The sequence below is a fragment of the Notolepis coatsorum genome (assembly GCF_963971535.1).
Source record: "Notolepis coatsorum genome assembly, chromosome: 16".
In the NCBI taxonomy this organism is placed as follows: Eukaryota; Metazoa; Chordata; class Actinopteri; order Aulopiformes; family Paralepididae; genus Notolepis; species Notolepis coatsorum.
In genome coordinates this window covers 64,673,316-64,686,142 of record NC_140180.1, presented here as the reverse complement: position 1 = coordinate 64,686,142, position 12,827 = coordinate 64,673,316, and the positions used below count along the sequence as shown (strand labels likewise).

The 12,827-nt window shown below is 44.0% G+C and overlaps 1 protein-coding gene across 3 annotated transcripts in view; it reads right to left on the bottom strand.

Moving 5' to 3' along the window:
* Nucleotides 1-1,191, bottom strand: part of brd8b (bromodomain containing 8b) — an 88,971-nt gene extending 87,780 nt beyond the window's left edge. For all 3 annotated transcript variants that reach the window (XM_084331848.1, XM_084331850.1, XM_084331849.1), the window contains exon 1: nt 1,135-1,191. In XM_084331848.1, coding sequence (XP_084187974.1) covers nt 1,135-1,153 — 19 coding nt within the window. In that variant the 5' untranslated portion in view covers nt 1,154-1,191. The remainder of the gene's footprint in view (nt 1-1,134) is intronic.
* Nucleotides 1,192-12,827: the final 11,636 nt, after the last annotated feature.

Here is a 12,827-nt window from a genome sequence, read left to right as displayed (position 1 = left end):
AAAAAGTAAATAATAATAATTGATATTCTCCTTTGGTTCATTACTCATGCATAGTAACAGACACAATATTTCCAACACTGGGAATACACATTCCCTGACGTCAATAGATATACCTAGATACCAAGAACATGCTAATGGTTCTCTTATTAAGGGCTTGATTTGTCAGCAATCATTAGTGATTGCGTTCACATCGATTCTACAGACATCCTCGGATTTAAATAATAATAATAATAATAAATACGAGAATATTTGTATCATTAACCATTATGTTTTACAACTATAGGCATGATTCAACGAGGTATCGTGATGTCCTAAAATAAATAGAAGCACTACAGAAACACTGCAAACATGTGAAATCATCTCAACTCAGCCCATACATGGAACTTGTGAATGAATGAAAACTTTATTTAACAGATTGCAGAATGGGTACAGTACAGCTCAATACACACAATTGTTAAGGGGTAGCAGACCAGAGAAAGACGTTTGTGTTGTTTACATCAGGGTCCCCCATTTTCAATTCATTGTGAATGAATGAATTAATGAAAACTTTATTAACAGATTGCAGAATGGGTACAGTACAGTACAGCTCAATACATACAATTGTTAAAGGGATGCAGACCAGAGAAAGACTTTCGTCTTGTTTACATCAGGGTCCCCCATTTTCAATTCATCGTAACATATATGACATACATGACATACAGATAGACAGTACTGCTCCATCTATACATTTATGACATACCAGATTTGCAATTACAGTACTGTTTGTGTTTGTCAACAAGATACGTAAAGTTGTGCAAGTTGCAGGTTAGTGAATTAACTAGCTTAACGTTATTACAACCATACAGATAATTAACTACCCAACATAGCTAGCTAGCTCCCCCCGAGCACAATGTTGACATCGGCTTTGTTAGCTAGACAGGTCTACGGACCGTGTGTTTGTTATGGATTCTATCTTGCTAACGTTAGCTTGATTTAGCATCGATGCACACAGTAACGCCACACTCTTAGCAAACCAGCTAAGTTACTATGTGTCCACTTTAAAACAAAGGGAATACATCTATGAAACGTTGTGTTCAATCGTTGTTGGGATCAGATAGAGAACCCCGATATGAAATAGTATGTGATGTTACTTACTCCCGACGCCGCTCGACATTTCTTTTTCAGCTCAGGCCACCACGAGCACACTTCCGCCGGACGAGTTTTAACGGTGCACCGCACCTGTGCGTTGATGAACGAAGGAAGAGACATTGGTTCCTATTGCAGATCACCAGGGGGATTAGCTCAAATGGTAGAGCGCTCGCTTAGCATGCGAGAAGTAGCGGGATCGATGCCCGCATCCTCCAATACTTTAGTTCAGTGAGCCATCAGAGAACAATAATGATTGATAATCATTGAAATATCTAATGAAGTCAACACAACGAACATGTAATTTAGTGTGTTCCTTTATCTTGCGAGAGGTAGAGGGATCGATGGCCGCATTCTCCAAGATTATTCCTGCTGAATCCTGCAAGATTTCAATTTTCGTCCATATTTTATATTTAAGTTTTTATGGAATTGTTCCAAGTTTAACATCCAGTTTCTTTGATGCTCTTGTGGGTGTGTGTGGCATTAGAAATAGCGCATTTCACATGCTACTGTAGATCGAGTTATTTAACTTTCTCCTTTATAGTATTGGCAATAACAAACTATCGAGAGTAAAGATTCGAGCAAAAGACTTGGAGGATGCGGGCATCGATCCCGCTACTTCTCGCATGCTAAGCGAGCGCTCTACCATTTGAGCTAATCCCCCTTTCTGACTGTATGTACACATAAATGGCATTTCTCCTAGACTGCCTCCTTCTGGAGTTTTCAGCTATCTGTAAAAAAAAACTTAACGCTAGCTCTCCTATTTTTGAGATCACGAAAGCTCTTTGGTTATATAACATTCAGCTGCACGCTCAAGGAATATTTTAGCTCCCATTCATGACAGATGTAGTCTACATGAGGTGTTCCGCAGACTGTGGCCTGTCTTTGAGTTAGATGTGCAATAGGAGTAAAATACAACTCCTTGATTGATTGATTGATTGATTGATTGATTGATTGATTGATTGAAAACGTTATTAACAGATTGCAGAATGGGTACAATACAGTACAGCTCAATACACACAATTGTTAAGGGGATGCAGACCAGAGAAAGACTTTCGTCTTGTTTACATCAGGGTCCCCCATTTTCAATTCATCAGGACCCATATTTATATGACATACATGGCATAGGCTACAGATAGACAGTACGGCTACATCTATACATTTATGACAGATTTGCAAATACAGTACTGTTTGTGATACAAAAAGAGTCCAGAAAAGAGAGTATATACATTTGACGTATAAACTGTACATTGGAGGAGGTTGGGTAGGTGGGGTGGGGTTGGGAGGGGGGGGGGGGGGGGGGGACACTGTACATGTACAACTGTACAAGCAAAACTGTACATTGGAATATTGACAAAACCATACTTGGCCATTTACTGTACATTGGAGGGGGTTGGGTTAGGACATTTACAGGGGCCAGTTTCGAATTGCAGTCTCCCGTAGGTGTTCTTTGAGAGTGGTTTTGAAAGTGGGTAGTGATTCACATTCCTTTACAGCTTTGGGTAGGGTGTTCCACAGTGATGTGGCATAATTGCTAAACGTGTTTAGTCCCTTGTTTGAGCCGAATCTGGGTTTAACATGATTTGTGGAGCTCCCTCTGGTGTTGTGATCGTGGTATTCACTGACCTTTGGGAAGTATTTTGACATGTACATGGGTACCTTGGTCGTGTAGTGTATCTTGTAGACCAGGCCCATTGCAAGTTGCTGTACTCTGTCGTCTACTCTAAGCCATCCTAGGTTGTCAAAGTGGGCAGGGGTGAGGTGGGTTCTAGGAGTAAGGTCAAGCAGTAGTCTGACCAGTTTGTTTTGAGATTTTTGTAATTTTGTTTTTAGCGCTTTTGAGGTGCTTTGGTACCATGAGGTGCAAGCATAGTCGTAGTACCCTTGAATGAGTGCTCCTGCCAGAGTCTTCAGGGTATTCTTGTTTACCAGAGAGGAGATCTGGTACAAGAATCGAGTTCGTTGGTTGACTTTTTTTTATTACATTGTATTACATCCTTTTGTCATGTATTACATCCTTTTGTCACAGGAAAGATTAGCCTCTAGGATGGAACCCAGGTAGGTAATTTCATCTTTCCTTGTGACAATATTGTCACCCACTGTAAATGAGAAGCCGTCGGTCTTGCTGAGTTCCCTATGCAATAACCCTGCTAGATTTTGCACATGTAATTTTTGCATGTTGCTGTGTATTATGTCCACCAATATAGTTTATTGTTTGTTGTATATTCATTGTACAGCATTTATCATGTATTCATTATTATGTTTTTTTATGCTCGACTTGATTGATTGATTGATTGATTGATTGAAAACTTTATTAATTCATGTTGTGTTAGGAATTGGCACCACTGACCGTTGTTAGCGGGTCAATGTTGACCCGGGGTCTAACTCAGTCCTGACCACTAAAAAGAAAGGAGTATCACTCAATATAGTTAATACTACATCCTAACTAACATTATATGCATTCATAACCATATAATCCCATTGTAATTTGATTTTATGGCCCCAGAGACACATCACGTCCCTTATTTTTAAGATGAAAATGAGGTTGTTCAATCATAATATACTAAATGTGAAACCCATAGATAAAAATGTTTTCTGACTATAATAGAACAATATTAGAATATAACTTCTGAAAAAAAGTTTAGTATATTTATTATTATTTTATTTATTTATATTTAGTATGTTTATAGTATAGTTTTACCTTGCCGGGTCAAGAATGACCCTAACACCACAGTCGTACCTTTTTTTCTGCAGATACCTTCAGAATTTTCAAAATGGTGAAACATAGTTTTGCTGTGCTTATATATGTGTTGTGGAGGATATCATAAAGCCTTGTTCTAATAAAATCAACTACATGGTAGTTATTACATATTATAACCTTGAAACGGGTCGCTGGAGACCCTAACTAACACCACATAAGGGTTAACAGATTGCAGAATGGGTACGTCTCACACAATTGTTAAGGGGATGCAGACCAGAGAAAGACTTTCGTCTTGTTTACATCAGGGTCCCCCGACGTCATTGGAAATGAGGGATTGCCCTCAATAAATGTTTGAGTTGAAATAAAGATTGAATGAATATGCTCTGCATCTTCTGGCCGCCTGAGATCCACTCTTCTTCGGCTCATGGGTCATCAAAGTGACGCAGGCTATTCAAGGTCCTCGCTCCACACAGCCGTCGTTTAAAAACACACTTTTTCAATCTGATTCCAAAAAAACTAAAAACATCTTACTGTCTTCTACTATTATGCAATATGCTACTTGTCTATACTACGATCTACTATGTATATGTATCTATACTACTATTGCACTCAGTGAAGCACTCAAGTTTGGCACTGCTAGACGAACAATAGCCTACCACTTAATAGAATAGAATAGAACTCAATTGAAAATGGGGGACCCTGATGTAAACAAGACAAACGTCTTTCTCTGGTTTGCATCCCCTTAACAATTGTGTGTATTGAGCTGTACTGTATTGTACCCATTCTGCAATCTGTTAACGTTTTCATTCATTCATTCATTCATTCATTCATTCATTCATTCATTCATTCATTCATTCATTCATTCATTCATTCATTCATTCATTCATTCATTCATTCATTCAGAAACCCCTCCTGTTGACTCACAATTTGTAAGTCGCTTTCGATAAAAGCATCAGCTAAATTACTTTTCTTTTTCTTTTTTTAATCTTGTGCCACTGCACTACAAGTCACGTTTCTCAAATTATACAGATACAGCTACAGGGATAGTACAGTTGAACTGAACTGAAGTGAACTAATTTATGCAAATGACATGTCGTCAGCCTGTGACTGCAACTTGTTCCTGTTTGCGGACGACTCAGCCCTGCTGGTCTCTGACAAGAACAAGGTGCAGGTTGAAAAAACCCTCAGCTCGGAACTAGGCAAAATCTGCATATGGCTCGCTGATAACAAACTATCATTACACATGGGCAAAACAGAGTCCATTCTCTTCGGTTCAAATAACAAACTCAGTGTGGTGTAAGCCAATAGCCTAAAGGAGTGGGCGGGACTTGAGTAGAGTTCAGAGGGCAATTGTGTATGCTCACGTCATGTTGTATTGTGATACACGGAGGTACATTAAAAGCTATAACTAAATGTACCTACTGTCGGACTGGCTCATTGAGGTATAGGAACACATTACACGACATGGTGTCTGAAGTGGACCTACTTTGAGCCAAGTTCGACGGGGGATTTCATAGTGTTTGTTCGAAGCTAACGGGAAGCTAACCAGCTAATAACAAGGAGACGGCGCAGGAGGAGAATAATGCAAGAAGGACAAGCAGCGGGAGCTCCAGTACCTGCGCAAAATGCGGTAGTTCTTCCGTCCGCAACTTTCACTATAAACCCTCCAGAACCTTTTGACTTTTCTAAACCACAAGAGTGGGAAAAATGGAGCAGGAGGTTTGAACGCTTCAGACTAGCTAGCAACCTGAACAACTCACCCGAAGCTAACCAGGTAAACACGCTGGTTTACTGCATGGGGGATGAGGCAGATGACGTGCTGCGTGGTCTCAGCTTGACCGTCCAACAGCGGGGCGAATACAGCGCAGTGAGGGAAGGATTCAATGGCTTCTTTATTCCCAAAAAGAACGTTATCTATGAGAGGGCCAGGTTCAATAAAAGGATGCAGCAAGCATCAGAAACTGTGGACTCATTCATTACAGCACTGTATGCTTTAGGTGAAAACTGTGAGTACGGGGGGCTGCACAATGAACTGTTACGGGACAGATTGGTAGTTGGTCTCAGAGACACAGGGCTATCAGAGAGGATGCAGTTAGACAAATATTTAACCCTGACAAAAGCCATTAACATGGCGAGGCAGTCTGAGGAGATTAAGAGACAACAGACTGACCTAAGGAGTGAGATGACTAGTAGTAGCAAGATTGAGGTGGATGCAGTGCATGCTAGCAAGGGGAAACCCTGGGCTGTAAACAAAGGACAGCCACATGCCCAGGCTAAACCAAGGCAATGGCCTCCTAAAGGAGAGGATTATAAATCTTGTTTCAGATGTGGTAAACCTTCTCATCCAATATCACAGTGTGCTGCTAAAAATGTAGTGTGTCACAACTGTGGTAAACTGGGCCATTATGCTAAAGTATGCAAATCAGCCAGTGGTGTGAACGCTGTCACAGAGGACAGTAGTAGCATATTTTTAGGTAGTGTGGAGGCAGGAGATGACCCATGGACTGTAGACATCGGCATCAGAGACTCCAAGGTCAGATTTAAGATCGACACAGGGGCAGATGTTACAGTCATGCCAGAGCAGGTGTATGCAAAGCTAGTTCAGTCAGGCTCAGAGCACAAGCTGATCAGTCCATGTAAGCCACTGTTTGGGCCCGGACGGGTGCCACTAGAGGTGAAGGGAGCTGTGAGGGAAGTGTTGTGCTATGGAGATAGGACTGTAACTGAGGATGTTTACATAGTTAAAAACCTCCATACATCCCTGCTGAGTAGACCAGCCTCTGTCAAGCTTAATCTAGTAGCTAGAGTAGATAGCATAAGCTTAGACACAGTGAAGGAGAGCTACCCAAATTTCTGGGAGGGGTTGGGTCTGTTGCAAAAGGAATACACAATCAAGCTCAAGCCTGATGCCAAACCGTTCGCACTCAGTGTTCCACGACGAGTGGCGCTCCCATTGATGGGAAAGGTCAAGACGGAGCTTAAACGGATGGAGCAGCTGGGGGTCATCACCAGGATCGAGGAACCTACAGACTGGTGCTGCGGCATGGTCGTAGCCCCGAAGAAGGCGAAGGACGAGGTCCGCATCTGTGTGGACTTAACCCCTCTGAATGAGGCCGTGTGCAGAGAGAAGTTTATTCTCCCCTCAGTTGACCAAACCCTCGGCATGCTAGCAGGAGCACAACTCTTCACCAAACTGGATGCTAATATGGGGTTCTGGCAGATTCCTCTGGCGAAGGAGTCTGCACTCTACACTACATTTATCACCCCATTCGGCCGTTACTACTTCAATCGACTACCATTTGGAATTTCTTCTGCCCCAGAACATTTCCAGAATCGGATGGTGACAGAAGTCACAGAGGGTCTCGAAGGAGTTGCCTGCCATATGGACGACGTCCTCATATGGGGCTCATCTCAAGTGGAGCACGATGCAAGGGTGCATGTTGTCCTGGAGAGGGCGCAAAAGGCCGGAATCACTCTCAACATGGACAAATGTGAGTTTGGCGTGCGAGAGGTGAAGTTCCTTGGACACGTTGTCTCCGCGGAGGGGGTGAGGTCAGACCCGGACAAAACAAGAGCGGTTCAAAACATGGACCAGCCAACTGACATGACTAAGCTCAGGAGCTTCCTGGGCATGGTCAACCAGCTCGGGAAGTTCATTCCTAATCTGGCGGAGAAGGACAAGCCGCTGAGAGACTTGCTGTCTAAGAAGAACCTGTGGGTCTGGGGACATGAACAGCAAAAGGCATTCGACAACCTCAAACAAGAGCTCTCATCTACACCTGTTCTCCAGCTGTATGATCCTAATCGTGACCTGAAGATTTCGGCAGATGCCGCGTCATACGGATTGGGAGCGGTCATGCTACAGAGAAACAATGACGTCTGGGCACCTGTAGCGTATGCCTCCAGGTCTCTCACACCCACAGAGCAGCGGTACGCCCAGGTAGAAAAGGAGGCTCTGGCCCTGACCTGGGCTTGTGAGAGGTTCAATAACTTTATCCTGGGTCTGCATTTCGAGTTGGAAACAGACCATAAGCCACTGGTGAGCCTGCTAGGGGGACAGGCGCTCGACGCTCTCCCACCACGGATACAGCGGTTCCGTATGCGTCTCATGAGATACTCTTACTTCGTCACTCACGTTGCGGGGAAGAGTCTGACTACAGCCGACACCCTGTCGTGTGCGCCTCTGGAGGATGGCGGCACCGGACGGGACAAAGAGCTGATGGAGGACACCAATATCTACGTCGACTCCATCATGGATAACCTACCAGCAAGTAGCAGCTACTTACACGATCTCAGGGAACAGCTGGGCAACGACAGTGTGTGCACACAGGTCATACAATACTGCATGCAGGGGTGGCCAGACCGCAGCAGACTGGAAGGGCCGGTGAGGCACTACTGGGCGGAGCGCGCCGTCCTGAGTGTGCATGATGGACTGCTGCTGAGAGGCACGAGATTGGTGATCCCCTCCACAATGAGGAACAGTGTATTGGAAAAGAAGCACGAGGGTCACCAGGGGGTGGTCAAGTGCGGAGACCAGGCAAGGCAGGCTGTGTGGTGGCCAGGGTTGAGCGGTCAGATAGAGGAGCTAGTTCTGAATTGTAGAGCGTGTCTCGAAGAGCGGGTGAACACGCGTGAGCCACTCATGCCAACTACACTCCCCGACAGGCCCTGGCAGAAGCTGGGGGCAGACCTGTTCTCCCTGAACGGTAGCAACTATCTGCTCGTGGTTGACTACTACTCCAGGTATGTGGAGATAGCCAAACTAGGCCCAACAAGATCATCAGATGTCATAGTTCACCTCAAATCGATGTTCGCTCGGCATGGAATTCCAGAGACTTTGATATCTGATAACGGGCCCCAATTTTCGGGACAGGACATGCAAGCCTTCGCTGCACATTATGGCTTTGTGCACACAACCAGCAGTCCGAGATTTCCCCAATCGAACGGCGAGTCGGAACGAGCAGTCAAACGGTTAAAAACCTGCTGAAGAAATCATCAGATCCATATCTAGCCATGCTCGCATACAGGGCGACGCCTTTGAGTAATGGTTTCAGCCCGGCACAGCTGCTCATGGGACGCCGTCTGCGCACAACGGTGCCTACCTTCCCAGCGGTGTTGGAGCCAGCACTTCCCGATCTAGGGAGACTTCAGCAGAGGGAAAGAGAGAAGAGATGGATGGATTCGAAGCACTTCAACCAGAGACACAGGGTGAAGAATCTCACAACGCTGTCACCAGGAGATCCGGTGTGGGTCACCGATATGAAGTCACCAGGCACAGTGACAGCCGCACATCACACACCACGGTCCTACCTTGTCAGCGGGCCACATGGCACAATCAGACGAAACCGTCATCACCTAGTGCCTATGCCTGAACAGAGACATGAAGCCCGACACAGTCATACACCACAGGAGCACATTCCTGTTGTGCCTGGTTCTCCTCAACCAGTACTGTCTAGTATGGACTCACCTCGGGTGTCCCCTGACACGGTCAGAACAAGGTCAGGCAGAGAGGTAGTCAGACCTCATAGACTAGATCTGTGAGCGGAACATTGTTTGATTTTTTTAATGTACACGTAAAGAGTGCATTGTTTGATGTTCTAATGTACACGTAAAAAGTGCATTGTTTAACCAGTTTCATAAACACATTTGTTCTGTAAGTGAATGTTATGTGAAGATGTTCATGTGGAACTGGGAAATGTTAATGTTATTCTAACAGGTCAAAAAGGGAGATGTGGTGTAAGCCAATAGCCTAAAGGAGTGGGCGGGACTTGAGTAGAGTTCAGAGGGCAATTGTGTATGCTCACGTCATGTTGTATTGTGATACACGGAGGTACATTAAAAGCTATAACTAAATGTACCTACTGTCGGACTGGCTCATTGAGGTATAGGAACACATTACACGACACTCAGCAAGACCGACGGCTTCTCAGTTGCAGTGGGTGACAATATTGTCACAAGGAAAGACGAAATTACCTACCTGGGTTCCATCCTAGAGGCAAATCTTTCCTGTGACAAAATGGCATCCAATGTAATAAAAAAAAGTCAACCAACGAACTAGATTCTTGTACCGGATCTCCTCTCTGGTAAACAAGAATACCCTGAAGACTCTGGCAGGAGCACTCATTCAAGGGTACTACGACTATGCGTGCACCTCATGGTACCAAAGCACCTCAAAGGTGCTTAAAACAAAATGACAAACATCACAAAACAAACTGGTCAGACTACTACTTGACCTTACCCCCAGAACCCACCTCACCCCTGCCCACTTTGACAACCTAGGATGGCTTAGAGTAGACGACAGAGTACAGCAACTTGCAATGGGCCTGGTCTACAAGATACACTATACGACTAAGGTACCCATGTACATGTCAAAATACTTCCCAAAGGTCAGTGAATACCACAACCACTACACCAGAGGAAGCCCAACATATCATGTTAAACCCAGATTCGGCTCAAACAAGGGACTAAATACGTTTCGCAATTATGCCACATCAATGTGGAACGCCCTACCCAAAGCTGTAAAAGAATGTGAATCCCTACCCACATTCAAAACCGCTCTTAAAGAGCACCTACGGGAGGCTGCAATTCGAAACTGGCCACCGTAAATGCCCAAAACCCCCACCACCTCATAATAGACAGTCTCCTCCCCACCGCATGTATACAGGGGCGTAGCTGGAGGGGGGTAGCTTAGGATGATTCCAAGGGCCCAGCACTGGGGGGGGGGGCCCAACAATTTTTTTTTTTTTTTTTTACTAGACATCACTCAGGTGTATTATTGATGCTCTCATTGATACTATGTTTCTGTTTCTGTTGTGTGTGTGAGAGATATATATAGAGAGAGGGGGGGCTTTGGTAGACTATTGCATTGGTTCAGTTCAGTTGAGAGTTTTTATTTGCCACATGGAATAATACAATCATAGTTTCTTCATTACACAATCATAAATAGTCATTCCATGGACAAAAGGAGCAGGAAGAAGAATAAATATTATAGTTACCTGCCCCTTATTCCTAAACTAACAAGTATTTTCTTAATGGTCGGCGTACAACCTAATTTACACAAATAATCATTTATACCATTATAAAAGAAACACAATCCAGTGGTGGCTACGTGGCGTAGTGGGCAAGGCGCTCGCCACGAATGCGGAGACGCTGGGCTCGACTGTTCGAGCCCAGCGCTCCACATTGCTTTCAGTTTAGCTGGTCGTTCATACTAATACACATTGGCCGTATTAGGGGGTGGGAAACTGATGGGTGGGGATCGGGCGTTGTCGACAGCGACTCCTACAGGTCGGTTGGTGCACCTGCGCAGTAGAATCAGGAAGTGTCGGGGGCAGCGTGAGCCTCCCACGCGTTACTCCTCGCCACTGAGAGATCGAGCTGCGCAGGTGAAAAGATGCGACTGCTGTTACCTCAAGTACCGGAGGGGACTTGTGCTATGTATGACTTAGTCCACATTGCAGCCGGCTTGTGGGAGGCAAGAAACAGCATTCGTGACAGGGGAGGGTTGAATTGGATGATACGAAATTGGGATGGGAGAAAATATAGAAAAATGGGAGAAAAAGTGAATAAAAAAAAAAAAGAAACACAATCCACAGTTAAACAAGAAAAAATTTAATAATAATAATAATAATGATAAAGAATAAAGAATAAAAGAAAGAGAAGAAAAAAAAGAAAATATCTCACTATTCAGATCACATTTGATTTTCATACTGACATGCATTTTAGCTTTGGGAATAGATGCTCCGTTAGCATAGCTTAGCTTCATCACTGGAAGTGAGGCAGGACAGTAGCCTTACAGTGCCTTACAGTGTATTGCAAGGTCTGACATTGACCAAACTTGATATGCATGACCTTGGTGGGCTCTAGGTCAACTCCTGAAAAGGGGGTCAATGTCAGACTTTGCAATCAAAAGTTAGGGGGCTAATAACCCTTGCCATAATTTCAGTGCGCCCCTAACTTTTGATTGCAAGGTCTGACATTGACCCCCTTTTCAGGAGTTGACCTAGAGCCCACCAAGGTCATGCATATCAAGTTTAGTCAATGTCAGACCTTGCAATACACTGTAAGGCACTGTAAGGCTACTGTCCTGCCTCACTTCCAGTGATGAAGCTAAGCTATGCTAACGGAGCATCTATTCCCAAAGCTAAAATGCACGCACAGAGACAAAAAAGGTATGCATCTTCTTGTCTAACTCCAGGGAAGATGTTAAATAAGCTAATTTCCCAAAATAGTGGAGTTATCCTTTAAGCTCGCTATGGAGAGAATTCCACAACTTTACACCAATAACTGAAGGACACATCTGTTTACGTGTGGTACGTGCAAACTGATGTTTAAAATTGTATTTTCTCCTACTAAACTCACTTTCTAAATGAAAAAGATTTTGTAGTTTTTCTGGCAGTGTATTATTTCTTGCCCTAAACATAATTAACATTGTCCATTCATTGAAGATGAACGCAATGCGACATCCTTTACTAGGCTCACCCACCAACAGTGCAGGTGGTGAACTGCTGATCTGAATGTATAGGTGAAAACCATATTATGAGTTTTCATCAATAAAAAAATGGCCAAAAAAAATTCCGCTCGCGCTCTTACGCGCGCTCGCATTCACTGGGGGCCTACAAATACATTCTTTCATGGGGCCCAGAATCTGGAGCTACACCCCTGCATGTATATATTCCCTCCCCGCCGTATGTATATTTCTCTCCCACCCACCCACCCCCTCCTAATGTACTGTCCCCTCCCCATCATATGTATATACTCTGTCAGGATCTAGGGGTAACAGTACTGTATATTTGAATACCGTTTATGTCACACAGGTATCAGTACTAAATACCTATATGTCCCTATGCCATAAATGTCATGTATGTTGTGTATGTCATAAATGTCTATATGAACAAGACAAACGTCTTTCTCAGGTCTGCATCCCCTTAACAATTGTGTGTATTGAGCCATACTGTATTGTACCCATTCTGCAATCTGTTAAATAATGTTTTCATTCATT